This window comes from Pantherophis guttatus, chromosome 1, assembly GCF_059756535.1.
Source record: "Pantherophis guttatus breed Tessera chromosome 1, ASM5975653v1, whole genome shotgun sequence".
NCBI lineage: Eukaryota > Metazoa > Chordata > Lepidosauria > Squamata > Colubridae > Pantherophis > Pantherophis guttatus.
The window spans coordinates 216,379,210-216,400,694 of record NC_142063.1 but is presented as its reverse complement, the minus strand read 5'-3'; the positions used below and the strand labels follow the sequence as shown (position 1 = coordinate 216,400,694).

The 21,485-nt window shown below is 34.6% G+C and overlaps 1 protein-coding gene and 1 long non-coding RNA gene across 4 annotated transcripts in view; one reads left to right on the top strand and one right to left on the bottom strand.

Moving 5' to 3' along the window:
* The window catches only part of LOC117674197 (uncharacterized), a 38,369-nt gene that overhangs the window by 7,541 nt on the left and 9,343 nt on the right, over positions 1-21,485 (bottom strand). The window contains exons 2-3 of the long non-coding RNA XR_015731326.1: positions 7,628-7,732; positions 6,663-6,703 (exon numbers count right to left, since the gene is read on the bottom strand). This is a non-coding gene — a long non-coding RNA (uncharacterized LOC117674197). The remainder of the gene's footprint in view (positions 1-6,662; positions 6,704-7,627; positions 7,733-21,485) is intronic.
* The window catches only part of DCDC2C (doublecortin domain containing 2C), a 46,269-nt gene that overhangs the window by 23,082 nt on the left and 1,702 nt on the right, over positions 1-21,485 (top strand). Inside the window, exons 8-12 of one of the 3 annotated variants that reach the window (XR_004593751.3) lie at positions 3,656-3,756; positions 5,209-5,271; positions 6,651-6,723; positions 8,288-8,311; positions 11,277-11,290. Coding sequence is in view for 2 of the 3 variants with exons in the window: in XM_034432036.3 (XP_034287927.1) it covers positions 3,656-3,756; positions 5,209-5,271; positions 6,667-6,723; positions 8,288-8,311; positions 11,277-11,337 (306 nt within the window). In the remaining variant the exon portion in view is untranslated. Of the gene's footprint in view, positions 1-3,655; positions 3,757-5,208; positions 5,272-6,650; positions 6,724-8,287; positions 8,312-11,276; positions 11,338-21,485 lie in introns of those variants that run through there. The other 2 variants (XM_034432036.3, XM_034432037.3) reach the window with 2 other exon arrangements.

The following is a 21,485-nucleotide window of genomic DNA, read 5'->3' as shown; positions in this document are numbered from 1 at the left end:
TAATTCAAGATGTTAGTGATGACCTTTAAAGCCCTTCATGGCATGGGTCCAGTTTGCTTGAGGGAGCATCTCACCACACTGGGATTGACCCATCCCACTCATGCTGGCAGAGGAGGTATGCTGTGGGTCCCTTCAACCCGATTATTCTGGCTGGCAGGGTCTGGGAGGAGGGCCTTCTCTGCTGTTCCTTTTGCCCTCTGAAATATCTTGTTCCTCTCCTAAGTGAGGTTGGCCCCAACCTTCCTATCCTTTCCTAAGGGCCTTTCGTAAGGGCCTAAAGACTTGGCCCTGCCAGTTGGCTTGGAGCCCCAATGTGGGAACAGCATAGTTGATTGATTAGTGATTGATCGAGTAACAACAGATTCCACCTTTCCCCATTCCACCCCTGTCCTTCCCACCTGTCCTTGATTTTAAACTTGGTTTTAATTTATTCTTGTTTTAAGGTAGATATATTTTTTTATTATTCTTACAGTAAGAGTTATCTTATGGTAAGAGAGGTGGCCAATACAATTTATAAATAAATAAATAAATAAACTATAAATAAATAGAAGTCCACATACTTTAACATTGCTGAGGTTGAGAAACACTGCTTTGGAGAGAAGTAAAATGTCGGCAATGATTAGGAACAGAGACAATAGATATAAGATAAGGACTGCCAGTGAAAACAGCAACTTTCACACAATATTCTTTCTGAAGGGATGGATGGACAGCAGTGGGAAAAGGCCCTTTGTAATTGTACTCATGTATTCTTCTTGTGCTTGAGAAATGAATATAATTGGTGCTTACATCAAACTATTTTGGTTAATTATTTGTCACAGTAATTGCAAACAATGGTCTCCAAATTCAAGTTTCGTTTTAAATACTTCATAGTTAGTGCTATAAGCTCAACAGAAGAATTTGCTCTTCAAGAATATTAATTCTTGTTCATACCTCTTTAAATTATTTGCCTTAAAATCAGTTGTGCAAAGAAAAAGCCTCAAAATTTACATTTAGCATAGGCACCTCTTGAGCTTAAGCGACTACTTAGAGCTACAAGATTGATTTACCGTAGTTATACTTTAATTCTCAAAATATGTAATATCATTGTTCTTTAAGAATTGTGTAGCAAAAAATTCTCATTATATTTTGTACAATCTTGGTAGCCCCTTCAGACCCTGCTCATTTGCCATTGAAATTTCGCCGTAAAACCCATTGCCAAATTTCACTTGTTAATGGCTTAGATCCCATATTCAGTTACTTCAAAGCTCAGGTTAGGAACTGGAAGTTGACAAATTAAAAATATTCATTTTAAGATTCAAAGATGAATTACATTAAAATTTCAGATACATTTTGGAATTGTTTGTATTTTAAAATGCTCTTATTTCTTTTCTGGGATAAACCTATCCAATGTTTATGTATTTGTGCTTAATGTACAATTATATGAAAAAGTATATTCTTTTCTGGATTTTTGCATATCTCTGCTGCTGTTTTTATCAAAATTACACATGAAAACGGAATTTGAGTGAAGAAATCACCCAAAGGTTTCAAATTTGTTTCATTTTTTTTTATAAACAGAGTCATCAGACATGTGATTTGTCAGAGTGAAAAAGTTAATCCCTCTCCTAATTTGGTTGATATAGTTAAAGAGTTAATTAGGACAACAAGTACTTCAGTAAATTGTCAGCTGATTTGATCCAGCTTTATATATCTTACACAAACTTTGATTTTTCCTAGTGGCACATTGTGCCCTACTCAAAAGAAATTTCTGAAGACCTCCATAGAAATAACATTGATATCTGCTTCTCTGGAAGAAATTACAAAATCTTATATGAAGCTTTGGGATCCACCCATCTATAGTCGGAGATATGGTTTTAAAATGAAAAGATTTGGAACAATAGGGAACAGCTATCCTGTCAAAATCTTTCCAAGGGCACAGCATAAAATTGTTCAGAAAGTTACAAAGGACCCCAGAACAATATCTAGAGACTTGCAGTCTTCTCTAACCTTTGTTAAAATAAGTTTATAGGACTCCAACATCAAGAAAAGAAAAGAAACTGAGAAAACATGAAATTCATGGGAGAATAGCAAGACAGAAGTCATGGCTCATAAAAGAACATTAATGCTCATCTCAAGTTTGGAAGAAAAATATCCAGACTTGTGAAGCAATGTTCTGTGGACAGATGAATCAAAAGTACAACTTTTCAAGCTACATGAGGTTATGGCATGACAATCATACCACTTGTCAATCATAGAGATGGTAGTGTCATAGTTCAGGGACACTCTGCTGCTTCAGAATCTGGATGTGCTACTATTTAAAGGAAAAGGAATTCTGTTTGTTTGTAACTTTTCCCAGAAGAATATTAGATCTTTTGTCTCCTAAATGAAGTGGAAACCATGAGGTAGTGATCCCAAACATACAAGTAAGTCTCCAAGAACATGGATAAAGAAAAACAAACTAATTATTTTGGAATGAAAAAATATCAAACTCATAAGCACCAGACAAATGTTACAGCAGACACTGAAGTGTATGGGTCACACTAGAAAACCTTCAAATTCTATTGAAATGAAGCAGTTTGCCTTGGAGAATTGGCTAACGTTCCTACTTAGTGATGTGAAGGACTGAACATTTGGATGCAGTTATCAAAGATAAGAGTGGTACAACTAATAACTGAAACTAAGGGGGCAGTGATTCTCTCACACTGGTACATCACACATCAGATGACGTTGATGTATTCATTCTCTTTATGTCTTAGTAGATCCACATGAAGAGAGCCAGTTTGGTTAAGGCTTCAGGCTAGCATTAGGGAGACCATGAGCTCTTCCCACCTGAGGCACAAACTCAGCTGAGTAGCCTTGGGCCCTATCTTTCTCAGACCTGGAAAAGAGGCAGTGGCAAACCACTTCTGAAAAAACGTTGCCAAGAAAACGGCAGGGATTATTCTTCAGATTTAAAGGCACCAAAAAATAAATGTAGCTGTAATGGAATAACAAAGTGGATAATGCTGAAGTATTTTTTCCTTAAAAGTGTAAGATGATGTCCCCTAAAATACTGTATTATACTAATATTATTGTAGAATTGCAATATTGAAAAATTAATAACGGTTTAAAACACAGTATGTACTTTTCTAATAGGAGCCTTCTTATTGCAATGAACAAATGCACGTTCACTGATGTGTGTACTTTTGTTGCTTTTTTATTATACTCATTTTGGTTCTTTGTTTTAGAAAAGAGTTACAAAATTTCAAGACTTACAGTAGTTCCTTTTTTGTGCATTTGGGTTTTAGGCAGCCCATATTGGATCAATTTGCCTTGAAATACTAATTGAACCCACACATATAAAATAAAGCTGAGTAGCTTGTAGCAGAAGGCTAAACATTTAGGAATTTAAATATTTCTATTATTTATCAATTCATGTTTCTGAAGCTGAATAATATCTCCTTTTGCTTACTCATTTACTAATAAGGATGATTCTTAATGTAAAAAATACTAACCCTAATAATTATTATTAAACAACTGTTGCTTAAAAATGAGGTTTAAATATCTGTTAGCTACAAATAACGCTTAGCAAAAACAATGTAACTGCAGTTTTCATTTATAGATATTTATGTGTACACTGTTTATGTTAGTAGTTCCATAGAGTAAGATAAACATTTCTTTTAAATTAATTTATTTTCAGAGCATAGTATCTATATAGCTCATAAATCCCCGACAGAAATTGAAGAGGCTCGTGAGATTCAAGAAGACAAAGATGTTAAAGTGGAAATACCCATTGATCAGGTGAGTTTAAAATAGATTTTTTCTGAATGAATTTTATTAGAATTTTGATTCCCAACTGCCTTTGTTTGTTTTTCTTTTAGGACTACTAATAAAGTAAAGGACCTATCATCTTGCCAACTAGATCTCCATTTCAGATTTTAAGTAGCAGACAACGTAACTTTTTTTTTTGAGGGAGGTTCTTTTTAAGTGAACATAAATTATGAGAAAATACAGCCACCAGTATTAATATGTATATTCAAAAATAGTCTATGCTATATCTTCAGAAATAAAATACTATGGAAGTGAAAATCTTAGGACGTCTCTGACTTTGTAGATTCATATCCAGCTTTGGCTTTATTAGGTACCTATTGGCCAAGTTCCACTTCAGGACTCTTGAACATTGACTTATATAATGAGAAAATACTCAAAGTCATGCCTTGTTTAGTTAAGATGATTTCCAGATGAATGACTTCCCTTACTAGTCTAAAGATGCTATGTAACTATTCCATCTTCAAAGAGGGATGTTCATATTTTTGCTGCCGTCTACTGGCCAGGTATGGTTGTGCCCCATATTTCAAAGAAACAACAGTATACAGTATATTTTATAATCATTTTTAAAAATTCTACAGGTTGTCTATTCCCTGGATTTTAATATTCCATCATTAAAGGGAGAGAATTAAAAAAAAACTTTTTCCTGACTGAACACAATTATTAGTAAGAACTGGCTTTTTGATTTGCTGGTACAAAGTAGAGAAATCAGTTTTTAAAATCTAAATAGAACATGGCTTATTTTCTGATTGTGATAAAGTTATGCCAGAAAGCTTATGTTTTGTTTTTTTCTGGTCATGTAAATCATAACTGTATTTTATTCTAATAAAGTCTGTAGCTGAACAAGGAAATTTATTTGTATCCTGGGATTACAATAAAATGTATTAGTTTTCTTACTGGTTTTTCAACAGTGGAGAGTAATACAAGGTGTTTAAACTCCAGTGCTTTTAATGGAAATAAATCACTATTTGTCTTTTTTTCCTTATTTGTGATAAAATAATATAGGGTAAATTTCATTTTACTGAATTCTGTTCATGCAAATCTTAAATAGACTTTATTTCTAAGCAAAGCTGTAGCGCAGAGTATCCAAAATTAGAAAAGATATTTGCATCCTGGAATTAGAAAAGAACAGGTTACTTTTTGTTAATTGTTTTTACAGCGTTTGAATTGATATTGGTTATTTCAAATGAAATCTCAGGTATAAATTCTTTTTTATCAGTTTATTTAAAAAAATAAGACATTTGCCACAGGTTTTGTGTTTATATTGTTACTCGAAAGAAGTGAGTCTGAGGTTTGTTACATAGACAGTGTATTCCTCAAAAAGGAAAATAGCTGGCTGCTTTTTTCCTAATCTGTAATTGTAAAAAGCTGAAAGTTGTTTACTTTTGTTTATATAAATCTGAATTGGAATTTATGTTATCCAAGGTTCCGGCTGAGATCATCCAGGATGAGGAGATTTATGCAGATCCTGGGAGTATAAAAGAGCAGGTTTGTTTTGTTTTTGTTTTTTGTTGTTTTAAGCAATAGTTTAGTTTAGTTTAGTTTACCTTATTGACATTGCAAAATTAAATGCCATCTTCAATGTACATCATACATAAGAAAAATATAAAAATAAAACAAACACACATCCTTCACATTCTATACAATTGAATTGAAAACCACTGATACTGCATTAATATTACACTATACAGTAGAATTCAATATAGTTACTACTCTGGGAGAGAACCTGTTTTACAGCCAACTTGTTCTTGTTTTTATTATCCTGTACCGTCTGCCAGATGGTAATGTTCAAAAAAAGGGTTGCCAGGATGAGATGGACCTTTAAGAATGTTTTGAACTTTCTTAAAACAGCGGGAGGTATAAAGCTTTTCCAAGGAGGGGAGAGGGCAACCAATGATCCTCTAGGCCAGTGGTCCCCAACCCCCGGTCCGCGGACCGGTGCCGGGCCGTGGAGTACGTGGCACCGGGCCGCGCAGCGGCCGGGGGACATGAACGCTGCAGCGCAAAGGCTCCTGGGCCGTGCGCAAAAGCTCCTGGGCCGTGCGCAATGGGCCGTGCGCAAAAGCTCCTGGGCCGTGCCCCCACCCCTGCGCGTGCTCAGCGGGCCGCGGCGATAAAAAGGTTGGGGACCACTGCTCTAGGCAATGATGTTAATCCTCTGCAGCGCTGTCCTATCTGCCACTGTGCAATTGGCAAATCATACGCAGGTGCAGTAAGTTAAAATACTCTCTATAGTGCAGCGATAGAAGGTCACCAGCAGTTTTTCATTCAGTTGTTGTTTCCTGAGAAGTCTCAGGTAGTAAAATTTCTGCTAGGCCCTTTTGACCAGTGCTGCAATTTGAGTGCCCCAGATCAGGTCCTGTTATGATGATACCCAAAACCTTAAAACTGGGCACTTGCTCCACTTGTCTCCATTGATAACCAAGGGCTGAATGTCTGATCTATTCCTTCTGTAGTCCACTATAAGCTCCTTGGTCTTATTGGTGTTAAGGACCAAATTATTGTCTCGACACCATGAAAGCAACTGGTCCACCTCATCTCAATAGGCAAACTGATTCCCCCAGAGATGAGTCCCACCACTGGGACTATAGGGAATAATATTAGATATGTAAAAAGAAACCCGGATTATAATTTAATGTTTTTTTTTTTCATTTTAAAACCCAAAATAATCTTAGCAACTAAAATCATTTAGGATATTTGTCATTTGCATTTACTGTTCATAAGAAGCGGCCTTCAGGGTTGCTAACAAAGGGCAAAAGGTATAAAGGGTTTTTTAAAAAAATAGCAGAAAGAAGTTACTTTTCTTTAATTCATGATAATATAGGAAAACTTTGATTTATTTCCATCTTTTATGCAAATATAACTAGAATTTATCTTACCAAGGCACCAGCTGAGATTGTTCAGGATGAGACAATTGATGCTAAGAATATAAAGGAACAGGTCAGTTTGACTTTTGTTTTTTTATAATACCAGAAAGCAAACTTAGATATATAACATGGAATCTCAGTTTTGAGTGCTTGCTTCCTAGTTTGTTAAAAAGAAATGAACGTAAAATAACCAAAACTATTGGTGATAATTGATCTGATAAACAGCTGAAAAAAAATCAGCATAGCCATTTTTCCAATCACCTCAGCTGAAGGATAGCATAGCTTCAGGAATATTGAAATCTATGTGCTTAATAATTAACTGTTCAATGGTTTAGGCATATGTTGCAAGTGGGCACAATAATATGATTTCTATTTGATTTTCTTTTTGTGTTTAACATAAAAATATATAGTATACATATATAATTTCAATTTTATTTCTACCTTACTCAAGATAGTCGCTGCTTCACACACACACACACACACACACACACACACACACACACACACACGCAAGAAGCTGTTGAATCTATGGAGATTCCCAATCATCCAGGTCAAGGTTGTCCCAAAGGTGCTTTTTCAAAAGGCAACTGGACTTTCTTGTTTTTTTTCTTTGAAAATGTTTTGTTTCTCATCCAAGAACTGAAGAAACTTCTTGGATAAGAGGATAAACGTTTTCAAATAAAAAAACCAAGAAGGTCCAATTGGCCTTTGGAAAAGCATTTTTGGGACAAGCTGTTGAATCATAATGTCAAAAATAGTATAGGCCACGCCCCCCCGCCTCCCCAGTTTCATCCATTTGGGACATGCATGCAACATTATATGGAACCAGGGATAGGGTTCACAACATTACAACACTGCTTTGACCAAGTTGCCTCTCCTTATATGGGTGCACAAGGCTACATAATTCAGCCCTGGCAGATAGTCATCCACTGAGGACAGAAGCAATACTTTATGGAGAGCAAAAACATTACGCTTACCCTCCAAATGATTTTATCCATAGCAATTTTGACTATTGTCTCTCCGACTTTGCTCAAGTATCATGGAGGGTAGACAGTCTTCCTTGTCATGTGACCATGGGGATGCTGCAAAGATCATAAGTGTAAAATAACCTATGGTCATAAGTTTGAAATAAGTCATAAATGTGAAAAACCTAGAGTCATGTCACTTTTTTTTAAAATGGCCATTGCAACTTTGAATGGTCACTGAATGAACATTTATAAGTCAAGGACTATCTGTATTTGGAGCAAATGGTTGCAGGCTCCAAGCACATGAGACTTTCAAGGTTATAACCAGCAGTAATAAACCAGCAACCAAAGCACCATCCATAGGACTGATGTTACATGTCTGCTTTGGGCCGTAAAGCATGAGCACTAGTGCTTAAGACACAAGATTGTTTCGGCTTTTATACAGGCTTCATCTAGCCTGCTATTCTAGTGTACCTCTAGGTACTATTCATTTTTATTGCAAGATACTTTTTAAATAACAGTAACCCAGAATGTTGTTTATTGTAGAACCTACAATAAAATAAAAAGCTCTACTCGGCTATAATGGATGTGGATAAGATGTAGCAAATGTACCTCTTAGCTTTAAAGACTAAAAAGTGGGAAAGGTTAATTCTTACTGCTTTTTTCCTGTAGGCAAAAGAAGGTGAGCAATTGCAGGTCAGTGTTAAATATATATATTTTCAGTTGTTAAAACTTACGAAATAGCAAAATCTGAAATTCTTGAGTTGGGAAATTTTGCTTTTTGCTTTATTGTCTCTTTATAGTGGCCAAACTGGCATGGAAGCTAATTAGGGTCATCTCTGATTAGTACATGAATAGGAGATTACCTTGAAATCCCTGGCTATAAATTTAGGTTGGAAATAAAAATAAATCTAGAAGAAAACTCATTATTCCCTTCCGAATTACATGGATATGTCACTAGGAGTTAGCTCAACTCCAAGGAGACATTAATTTTCTTTGTTTACAGTAAGCATTTCTTCAGTTAGTTTATTACATCAGAAAGTAAAACTCCATCTTTCATATTGCTTCCACCACAGAACAGAGAGAATGCATCTCACTTTTCCATATATTCAGTTGTGATGTTAGATTAATTGCATAGGGAAAAAGTGGCTATAGAAGAGCTAAATTACAATCTTGTCTGTCAATTACAATTGATATATCAGATTAGGGAAAGCATTGACAGGATATTGAGGAAGTAGTCTGCCAATTTTAGCTCCTGTGAAATCCTCCTTTTTCTTATCAAATATTTATAATGTATCAAATTGAAACTAGTACTGTGATACAAATAAAAGGAAGTTTTTTCCATGGTTCTTTAAAAATTACAATTTTTATACAGCTTCAGGTTTGGTCATTCCTTCAGGATATTTGGAATAAACAATAACATATTTTTCATAGTTTTGAATAAGCAGAAGGTTTCTTTTAAAATCTTAACTCAATGATCCTGTCTAAAAGACTAAAGATTTCATTCTCTAGTAAAATTATTTTTCTTCTGTTCAGATTCAGTTTTCAAATAAGAAACTATTAAGTACTTTTAGATATAGGTCTTTTCAATAAGTTCTAGGTGCCTAAATTTTCTTACATTATCTATAAAATATATCTGTAAAACATTTGCTTTGGCAAAGTTACAAAACATTTGCTTCTTTTGGATTAAGCAGGGAATGTGGTTTAAATACTTGCTAAAATCCATAGGAATAATTTATTACTATTGATTACTTCAGCAATCCACTATCAGTGAAAGAGTACCTTTTAATTAATAATGCCAAATCTGCCAATAAAGTGCATATTGCTTGATGAAGCATTTTGTCTCCGACTGAAATTGTGTGACTTTAAAAAATTAAATCTATATTGATTTTCTAATTGGTTTTCCATGCACTACCCACAAATCCTTTTAAGTGAATATCTCTGTTTATATTCGGAACACAACTTAGTGCCTACAGTTATATATTTTAGAATTGCCACCAAAGATTATCTGATATTAATTCACAGGTGAAACCTGTATCAGCTGAAACCTGAAGAGAAGTGTAGAACTAATTTGCAATTAAAGTTTTTAATCTAGGTTGCAACTTTGCACGCAGTGAGAATTTTGGCGCAGTTCTACACATGCCCATTACTGGAATAATTTTATGTAGAATATTGTAGCATCATAAATAGCAAATATGCTTGAGAAATATTTATGCTGAATATAAACTATGTCTAGATATACTGGTAAATATTCCCAAAGATTTTAGAGTAAGATGTTTCGTGTACATGATCAAAAGACAATTGGTTGAATCTTACATTTAATTCTGCTGGATGAAGAAAAATGTAATTAATACATTTTTTTTAAAGTTTCTATTTTCTTGGTTTTAAAGAATATCATGCATTCTCTTAGTCTACATTTAATGTACAACTTACTATTGTTCTCAAAAAATCACATTCTGCATCCCTAGTCAGTCTCTTGAAATCCCACTCAATATATTTCAATTTTTTGCATTTGTCATTTGGTTTTGAAGAATATAGACCATTATATAAAAAGTCTCTGCTATGTGACATAAGAAGGCCTTGGTAAATTTAGCACAATTATAAATCAAAATTATTTTACACTTAAATTTCTGACTCAAAACTTTTGAGTTCAAAATGGTGCAAATTCAAAATATTTTCTACATTATTGGAAAGGCTGGGATCTATGTGAAGTGAAAGAAAAATCATATGTTTATTACCAGTTGACTTAGAACTCCTTACTTAGTCTTTTGGAAAATCTGCTATTTCTCAGGGACAGTGGTTGCAGAAGTTTCAACAAGAAAAAAAAGAGGAAAGAGCCAGGAAAGCGAAGCTACAACTGTGCATGCTTGTTTGAGTGTGTGTATTTGTGTGTGTGTATGAATATTTATATATTTATATGGCATTATACAATATTAATGACACATATATTTTATATAATATATCACATTAACTCATAATCTTAATACAATAATTGTAATATATTTCCATAGTATTTTAATAGTGTGTGTATATGTGTGTGTAGAGGGCATGATAGCTCAATGGTTAAAGACATTGAATTTGTCAGCTGCAAAGCTGACTGCCCAGGTTCAAGACATGAGCACCATGTGACGGGGTGAACTTTCATCCTTGCCCCAACTCTTGCTCACCTAGCAGTTTGAAAGCATGCAAATGTGAGTAGATAAATAGGTACCACTTCGATGGGAAAGTAATAGCGTTCTGTGAGCCTCAGCATATGGCCACATGACCACAGGAAGTGTCTTTGGACAATGCTGGCTTCCAGAAATGAGCACTACGCCCTAGAGTCAGACATATCTGTAGAGGGAAACTTTTACCTTTACCGTTATATGTGTATGTATGTATGCATATACTATATATGTCTGTGTACACACATATACACAGGCTTTATTTATTTAAAAAAATTATATGCTGCCCATCTCACTGATAAAGTGATTCTGGGCAACTTACAATATACTAAAAAGATATAAAAGATAATATAAAGTGATTAAAATCAAGAGGATTAAATAAGATTATATATAGTCAAACACACACAGACATATGTATACTATATATGTATATTTATAAAAAAATCTTGCTATTCGACAGGACTTTCATGATCTCTAATGACTGATTTCTGTTACAGGAGAAAAAAGGTGCTTTCAAAAGAATGTTTGGATTCTTTTTCAGTAGATCAAGGAAAAAAGGTATGTCGTATATATGATTTTAACTTCGTAAAAATGCCTTCAGATATACAACTTCACCTACAGCTGATCAAGTATTATTACTGCATTCTTAACCTCAACAATCAATAATTTGACAGATGCTCAGGAAAATTTCACTGATAGGAAAAATGTTATATTCTCTTGGCTAATTTCAAAATCAAGTGTTTTGAGATTCCGGACAGATTCAGTGCTTTTTGATATAGCAAAGGAATTTGCTGCTTAAAAATTTAGTGATGGCCAAAACTCTGTATGGACTTAACTGGAAGTAGACATACTGAAAGAGAGCCAGGCTGTCAGTCATTGATCTCATTCGCTCCCTTTGTGGGACAGTATATTTTGTGTACTACTTGCAGTGTGTGAGATGCCTGATCAGCAATGTGCTGCTGTTTTCTTATCCTGCTCATAGGCTGTTCAACAGGTAGAACAGAATTGTGGATTAGCTAGGCCCGTGGTCTGATCAATACAGCTTTTCACATCATAGCTCTTGGCTATTATAATTAGTAAGAGGTTTATACCTGTAGTCATCTTGGCATTATTTGATCAGTCCTGACGTGGATATTTTGTAAGATGAGGCAGATCAATGTGGCCTTCAATGTACCACCTGACACTTTCTTTGAAAATTTTTATGAAATATGTTTTTCTTATTCCCTTCTAATATTCTGCTATGTCACATCTTCTGTAGGGTCCTGGCATGCCTTAGCAGTCAGTTTAAGATCTTTGATATGTGTACATGTGTATTTATTACATTAATTCTTTATATTTTTGTGGATGCAGTTAACATTTTCTTAGGTTTGCACCGAAAAATGAATAGTATGAAATGGAGAAGAGTTATGTACTGCCTCCTGTGGTAGCTTGTGCAAATGCTGATTTGAGCCATAGGTAAAAAGTCCATCCAAAAAATGGCCTCCTGGTCATCCAGTTGCAGAAGGTGGGGTAAATCTTGTGCCTTTGAAAAAGCAGCTGGGAGAGGCACATAATCCCAGAATTTAAATATACCATAAAGAACAACGGAGTGACCAATATGGATGCTATCAGCCACTGCTGTGTGAATTAAGCAAAACATTTATGTATGAATCTTTCAACACATGCAGCAAATAGTTTGGGGTTCTAAAAATGTGAGTTTAGATGTTTTGCTCCAGACGGGGATCAAAATGCAGTTCTGGACAGAAAAGTTTCACATCTTTTGTTTTAGTTGTTGTTGTGATTGGAAGTAACCTTACTTCTTCTCTTGTCTAGTAAAGAGTATAGTAAAGCCATAATAAAGAGAGCATTCATGTTCATCCTACTGTTTACATAGGTTGGTTTAGGGGGTTGATCTAAGTTGAGTCTTGGGGTAAGTCATTTGGGAAGGAGTTATTGTGGCTCTGTCTCTGGAGTCTGATTGGAGAATGAGCCACACAGAGGAAGAAATTACGGCGAGGGACCATTGGATCCAGCACTGGAATGGTACTTCTGCTCGAGGGGTAGTGACTGGAGGTAAGTATCTGGTTGCCCGCCTGCCTGCCTCTAAGGCAACCTCCACCACCTTAATTTAGTTTACAGGTAGTCCTTGACTTACGACCACAATTGAGCCCCATTTTACGACCTTTCTTGCCACAGTTGTTAAGTGAATCATTGCAGTTGTTAAGTTAGTAACACAGTTATTAAGTGAATCTGGCTTCCCCATTGACTTTGCTTGTCAGAAGGTCACAAAAGGGGATCACATAACCCCAGGACACTGCAACCATCACAAATACATAGCAGTTGCCTAGCGCCTAAATTTTGATCATGTGACCGCGGGAATGCTGCAATGGTTGTAAATGTGAAAAACAGCCATAAGTCAGTTTTTTTCAGTGCTGTTGTAACCAAACAGTCACTAAACAAATGGCTGTAAGTCGAGGACTACCTGTATATATTTTTTGCTTCAGTTTTGATTCAATGTCATGTGATGGTGAGAGAGGGAGGGAGAGAGAGAGAGAGAGAGAGAGAGAGAGAGAGGGATTTCTTTTACTTTGTCCCATTTCACTCTGCAAAAGATCAAAAACACAGAACTTCGCATTCTTGCCTCATTCCTTTCTATTAAAATATTTATATCTTCAGGGAACATGTTACTCTGAATTCAAGGAAAGATAGGGCAATGCTAAGGATATTGTAATGCATTGCTGCACATTAAGAAGCATAATCTTTAAAGTGATCTGGAATCCCAGTGTGGTTGATATCTTTCTTGTTCTTTATCAAGTTTTATGAATATTGTTAACACAGATTTTAAAAATTAAGTTCATACATGATTCGAGTCATATACAGTTAGAATATTACTGTTAATCCATTCCTATCCATAGCTATTCATATTTAGATATGGTCTATACAGTCAAAAGTCAATAAACAAAAATAGACATCTTTTTGGAAGTCTTTTTGCGTTTTCTATTATTCATTGAATATTAGCATTGAGTTTTCAGTGGCCCTGCCTCTTCTGAATCCAATTGATATGTATCACAGTTTTCATTTTATGTATTGTTGAAATATGGATTGTAAAATCTTGAGTATTACCATGCTACTGTATAATGTGATACCAATTCAATTGTCATTAGAATGTTCTTTAGCACTTTTTTTAAAGTCCTGGAATAAAATAAATGCTGTCCAGTTTTATGGCCTCTGCTGTGTTTTCTGTACTTCCTTAAAATCCACATGTATCACTTCAACTGTATCATTTTGTAAGATTTTAACAGTTTTGCTGTATATCATCAATTTCTGCAGGTTTGTGGATTGCAGTATTTTCTCGTTGATGGTAATTTTGTTAAAGATTAGAAGTTACAACAGTAAAAACTAAAACTAAAAAAAAAGGTGTAGGAAAGAAGAGAAAATAGAAAGAAAAATAGAAAAGAAAGAAAAATAGGAATATAATAAAGAAAAAGAAATTTACTTTTCTACCAAGTATATATATATATATTTAGTAACTTATCACCTTCTCTTAAAATACAAGGAATGAACTATATATCTACAGTCAACTACAAACAAATCCATATACCGTTTTTAGCGGCTTCCCCAGAGTCCTCATGCTTCGTTTTGCACAATGAAAGCAAATTCTCAGTTTATTTCATACGTTGTTTTACCTCCAACTTTAGCATTTTTGGTGTTGTATTGAAAAAAGTTGAACTTTCAACATCAGTTTATCCTGAATTTATGCTTGGAGCATAATCACAGAGCGCCCCCAGTCTGAAAGATTTACCTTTAATTCAAATTGAGATCATTCTGTTATTTTGGGGTTGCACCCAAGCACTAATATTGCTGACTGTTCAATTTCATCTGTGACTTTCTTGTTTGACATAGAAGTGCTCTGTTAATATTATTCATTTATACAATGTATAGTGCCCAATTCCCAATGACTCTGTGTGGCTTACAGTTAAAAAGTAAGAAAAAAAATAGCAAAAAAATGATAGCCCAAAAGCAACATATAACTAGAACCTCTTTCCAACAGGGCTCATCCTTCACTCTGCATTTCAAGTCTGCCATCAAGCTTGGCTTTGTTTATGATTGTGATGAGTTCCAGTGAGAGAGAGAGAGAGAGAGAGAGAGAGAGAGAGAGAGAGAGAGCGTATGCAGCACAGACCACAGATTTGCCCCCTCGCATTCTATTCAGAGTTTATGATCATTCCAAAGTTATAGCAAAGAGAAAACTAGGCATGAACATTAAGTAGTAAAGAGCCTTAAATAATTCAGTTTATGATTCAAAGAAGTTTTTCTTCTCAGTGAAAGAGGCAAAACCCTTGCAGCATCAATCCTCCTGTTCTGTAATTCAAGAACTTCAAAGTTTTTTTCCCCCCACAAATGGACGTGGCTTTATGAACCAATCTCTGTTATGAATGAGGCTCTGTTTTAAACAATATTGTTTGTTACTCCTTCTGAAATAGTTTCCAATATTAAGTGTATATTGTAATCTAATCTACATATTGCTTACATCAGCTGTTTCATTTCTTTTCGAGAATTATTATCTTTGTTCCTATCATGGCTATTAAAATTGTTTTTGTCATTGGAGAGGCTAAATAGGGTTCCCCTTTTTAAAAAAGTCATAAATGTCTTACTGTTAAATTCAATAACTAGCATTATGATTATGCTGCTGCAAATTTCTAGTTGCAAAAGATTAATAAGATGATCTAAGAAATGATAGAAGTTGAGAACATAGATTTTACAAGTGCATAGCTTTTAACCATAGAATTTAATGCAGGAGTGTTTTTATCATAGGGCTTAATTCCTTTTGGAATATAAGTTTATGTGTAACTTATATATCACAAAGACAAAACTCTTAAAGCAAAAATGTCAGAGAAAGATGACATATGTAAGAGACTAAAATGCTAACAGTAAAAAAGAAATAAAAAAATTAAATAAAATTAATAGCAAAAGGCAAAAAGGAAACTTTTTCTATCCATATAAATTAAAAGTATGGAAAATTACTCTTGACCAGTACAAGTATTCTATGTCAAATTTTTGCATATGGTTGAATATCTATAAAGTTTCGTTTCTTCTTTTTCACTTCTTTCCTGTTTAATTAGGTATGTGCTTATATATTCATTTTATATTTTATTTTCTTCAATAAAAAATAAAGAGTTTTGTTTTGCATATCAAGTTCATGAAGTCGGCAAGTATTACTAAACATATAATGTTTACTTTTTATTATTTCTTTTTCAATTTTTATTCTGCCTTTGGAAAGAATTTATAATTCTGTTCATTGTAAAATAATTAGTTTATTTGATCAAACTCAATGAGAAAGTTAATATTGCCTAGTTCTAGAATGCTGGCAACAGTAATAAATTATTTGATAGCAAATACAGTATATATAATGTTACCATTTGCAATCTACTATTTAATTGGATGAAAGTAAAATAAATATATACCAGTTTCATGTACACCATATATATGTTTTTCCTGCTTTCCATATAAAGTCTTCTAACCTTCTTTCCCCCTTAATTCATTGTTTGAAATCTCTCCACATTAGATCCCTAAATTCAGAGGAACAGATATTAAAATACCCTACAGTTAATTTTATGATATTCAGGACTTTATGTTAAAATTCATATAGTAACAACAACAGCCTGTTTACTCTTCCTTTCACATAAGGCTTCATTTCTTGGTTGATTAGGTTTAGGTAAATAACTGAGCATCATAAATGTAATGAGAAAAATATTTTGTACTCTCAATTACTTTTCTTGGTGAAAAGATATAATTATAGACACTTAGTCCTGAGTATTATTATTTCATTTCCATTGCAGATGTAGTAGTACATTGTGTCAATATAATTGCCTAACACTACAGATTAAAATATCCTGTTTTTATTTCCATTGCCATATTGTGGAAACATTTCACTTTTCCCTCCGGCTGCAAATATTCAGCGATTAATGGGCATGCCATTTCCAGGGAAGTGATAATATGTGAAATCTCATTTGTCTTGATAGGCAAATGCCTTCTTTTATGTAGATTTAAGACTTCTGTATACTGGATCAGGTTTGTTAATTGATTTCATTTAATTTCCTGTTCTGCGCAATCCACAGAATGAGGATTTCTGCAGTTTTTGTAAAGAGAATTTTATTATATCCTGCTTATTGTGCCAATGTATACAAAAGGTGTATACTTACTGGACAATAAACCCAAAATTCTAAAATGTGTGGTATTTGGCTATGAAGAAACCTTATTTAGAAATCAGAATGTCTTATTTGTAAGCATAAGTTGGTACTAGAAATGCATGCCGTCTTTAAAGGGTTACATATGTTCTTGCTCTATGTGTGGTAAAAATGTATTTAATTATGGTATCACATGTTTGCCTATGCTGTATGGAGCGCTGAGATATTCAGCAAAATATGGAAATGAGAGCCTGGGAATAAAATAGAGTTTTATCATGAGCTGTCAGATGTAGGATTCTGCCTCGTTTGCTGATCTTGGTAGAAAGTTTATAGGAAATGAAGAAGGAGACTGCAGTCAGAAAGACTTCTGCTACATGTAAGTCAGTGATAATGAAATCATGCAGAACTGTATTAAAATGTTTCTTCTAAAGCTATTTTGGTAGTCAGTCTAGAAAATTGGGGACAGAAATCCAGGCTTTTTCGTTTAGTCATGAAGGCCTTAAAAATGCAGTGGTGTGTTATCTTCTGCCATGATACACAGTTCAGCTTAGCCAGTGCCTCAGTATCCGTATACAGGTGGTTCTCGATTTACAACAGTTCTCTTAGTGACCGTTCAAAGTTACAACGGCACTGAAAAAAGTGACTTATGAAAATTTTTCACACTTAACGCCCATTGCAATCATCCCCATGGTCAGATGATTTATATTCAGATGTTTGACAACTGACTCATATCTATGATGGTTTCAATGTCCTGGAATCATGTAATCACTTTTTGCAACTTTCTGCTAAGCAAAGTCAGTGGGGAAGTCGGATTCACTTAACAACAATGTTAAATTGTTGTAGTAACATTAGTACTACAACATTAGTAACATTAGTGTTACTAATTTAACAACTGCAGTGATTCACTTAACAAATGTGGCATAAGAAAAGTCGTAAAATGGGGCAAAAAGTCATTTAACAAATGTTTCATTTAGTAACAAATTTTGGGCTCAACTGCGGTCGTAAATTGAGGACTACTTATAGAGAGTTTTTTTTTTCATCTGCTAACACTAGCTAATAAGCAAAGAAGGGATGGGAATCTTGTAATGTCATAGTAGAAAGTAGGTACTATTAGACATTAAAGAGAGAACCAGCCAGGCAGCTGATATTTCTGACAGTAGACTTTCTCTCACAAAGCCTGGTCATTCTGCTTGAAACATTAATTCTAATCTTAGTGATGATTTTAAACTTGGAAATGTTTCCTATCTACCAGAAGTTTAAAGTGGGATAATTCCACATTCAGTTCCATTAACTTTCTTGGAAGAAGGGCAGGCAATCTTGAGATTATTGAATAAATAAGCATCACAGAATGTGTATACAATATAGGATGCTTATATTTATTTCATGTTTTTTTCTGGATATTTTGACTTCCCATAGGTTTGATTTTCTTGCAACATTGAATATTCCTAAATCTAGATGTTGAAATCGTATTGATTATCTATTATTGTCTATTAAATACTCTCAGCATTTTTTTCCACTACCCCCCCATAGTTTTCTACAATTTTAAAGTAAGTATCTCTGAAATGGGAGTGATAATATTTACGTCCAGTGATTCCGTTATAAAAGATTCTGAAAAAAATCCCAAGGTTCTCTGTACATCTAACAGATAGTGCTATTTCATGAAATGATGATGTGCTTTTACTGAGAGGTATTGTGCCATATTCTACTTTTTTACTCTTACTGATAAATGTAAAACGTGAATACATTTGAACAACAATGACCATTTCACGGGGGCTTCTGGTTTGGCTTCCATCGCTGTTAGACGGTCTTTTGAGACCGCCAGCCCCGCCGCCCGTAAAGAGCCGCCTTTACAGCTGAAAGGCGGCTCGAAAAACTCTGTTTCCTTAAGGAAATGTGAGATAGAGCCGGCGAGAGCAGGTAGAGCCCTCTGCGAAGTCCCCAGAGTTCTTTTTTTACTCTTGGGGAGGAAGCAGGATGAGGCTCCCTATTCAGCTCACCGCTGCTCCGGGCTTCGGGAGAACTCTGCGCTTTGCAGAGCCAGGCGATGGGACCAACCCAACTAACGAAAACTAACAGATTGTCTGAACAAGCAGGATGAAATCTGGATCTGGGACTCTAAATTGCAAGTATTTCTAACAACCCTATGACTGATTTTAAAAGTGAAGAAAGAGTGAAAGAGAAAAAAAAAATTAAAATGGCGACTGGCTGAGGCTTGAGAAGAAAGCTGAAAGCGAAAGTCCTTCCGTTTGAATAGTTTAATACATTACAAAGTATCTGAAACAATAGCGCTGGCTAGAAGTGAAGAGAAAAATTCTTATTTCATGCTTCTTTCTTAGAGACTTGATATTGATATTGTCTGGAGAGAAGTCTTTTTCTTTAAAAGGAAAAAAAAATCTGTTTGTGTGGCAGGATGGCGTTAAAACTGACAAAGCCAGACAACCAAGCTGTGGGGGGGGGGCTCCCTCATTTACAAATCACATGAACAAGTTTTGAGCTTGCAGATGCAGAAGAATGGCTTTAAAGACCTAAAGGAATTTGTTTTGGAGGAGATGGCAAGACATGATGAGATTGTGAACCAGAACCTTGAAAAATTTAGACAAGAAATTAAAGAGTTGGTACAACAAAAATATGATAACCTGAAACGATATATTGTAACAGCTTTGAAAAGTTTTTCAGAAATAATTATAAAGATGGATAAAGATATCAACTTAGAAATAGAGACTAAAATGAAGGAAGCTGATTATAAGATTCATAATTTGGATAATAAAATACAAAGAATTGAAAATGACTTGACAATGATTCAAGAAAATAGCTCAGAAGTAGAGTCTAAAATAAAGGAAGCTGATCACAAGACTTACAATGCAGATAATATAAAACAAAGGATTGAAAATGAAGTCACAATGATGCAATTTAGATCCATGGAATTTGCGGTCAGAATCAGGGGAATAAAAGGAAAATAACAGAGAAGACTTGAGAAAGATGTCTGCTGAAGTTCTGGCTGTGATTTTAAAGGTTAGTCCTGAAGAGGTATCCTGTAAGATTGATAAGGCCTACAGAGCAAATTCTTGGGTGGCAAAGCAAAGGCAGTTGCCTAGAGATGTGGTGATTTACTTTACTGATAAAGGAATAAGAAACAATATTGTGCAAAAGTCTTTTAACTCCACTCTAGAAATGAATGGAAGGAAGATTTGGATATTTAAAGAGCTGCCATCCAAGATGTTAAAAGATAGAAAGGACTTTGGATTTTTGGTGACTGAGCTAAAGAAACAAAACATCCCATTTAGGTGGGATGCTCCAGTTGGTATAATATTGAGATATCAAGGAGAAAGATATCAACTAAATACTGTTGAAAAAGCGGAAGAATTTTACTACAAGGTTTTTTAAATGGACCTAACATCTCTACGTATGTCATCAGTGTTAGGAACACAGGAGGGGGATAAAGAAAAGCAAAATGAACAAGAGATTGAAACTCAGGCTAAGCAGATGGAGATGGAGGTAATGGAAAAACAACAAGTTATAGAGGCCTTTTTGGATGAGCCGCTTCTGGATTCTCCTCCAGAGGCTAAAGCTGGATCACCTATAAATATAAGAGAAGCGGCTTTGGATTTCGATTTGATGTCTTATCCAGTTACAGACCAGAATGTAATTCAATCAGCTGATATACAAGTCCAAGAAAGGCAACCAGGATGGAGATCTAAATCACAACACGTTAAGAAAAGAAGAAGCAGGTTCTACAAAACTAAAAAATTTTAAACTAAACAAAAAAACTTTTTTTTCTTTTTCTTTAGCCAACAGACTAATGCCAGTTACTTAAGAGATGATTAAATATAATAAGCGGGATTTATAGAAGGCTGATACATGAAAATATAACTGAGGCAAATTACAGACTTATACTATTTTGAGAAGGATAACAGATCTCTGCAGTGCTGGTGTTTTTGGGATGTGGAAGATGGCCTTTGATTGAGCGGATTGGAATTTTCTATTTTGGATTCTTTGGAAAATGGATTACGTATATATTGAGTTATAAGGCAAGAGAACTATGGAATTGGGGCATGCAGAAGATCTGGTTGTTACCCTAACGTGGTGGTTGGAATTAATAATCTAGACAAAAGACATTACAGAAGATACTATATGGAATATAAATATAAAGTCACTCGGGTGGTTTTTTATATACAGAAACATTATTGATGGGGGCAGATGGTAATTGAAGATACTGAATATACTGTTGGAAGCAGAACTTGATGTTACCCTAACACAGGCGATGGAATTAATAATCTAGTTGAAAGACATTACAGAAGATACTATATGGATTACAAACTTAAAGTCATTTGAGGATTTTATTTATATATGGAAATATTTTTTAGTTGTGTGGTGTGGGCAGAAGAACAAAGATATTAAAAATATTATGTATGGTAGACCTGTAGGAAAGTGGGTGGAGATAGGTTAGGTTACTGATTGTTTAGTTTAGGAAAAGGGATGTTATGTTCAGATATTAATATACGTAAAAGATTTGAATTAAGAGATATATGTATGGGGGTG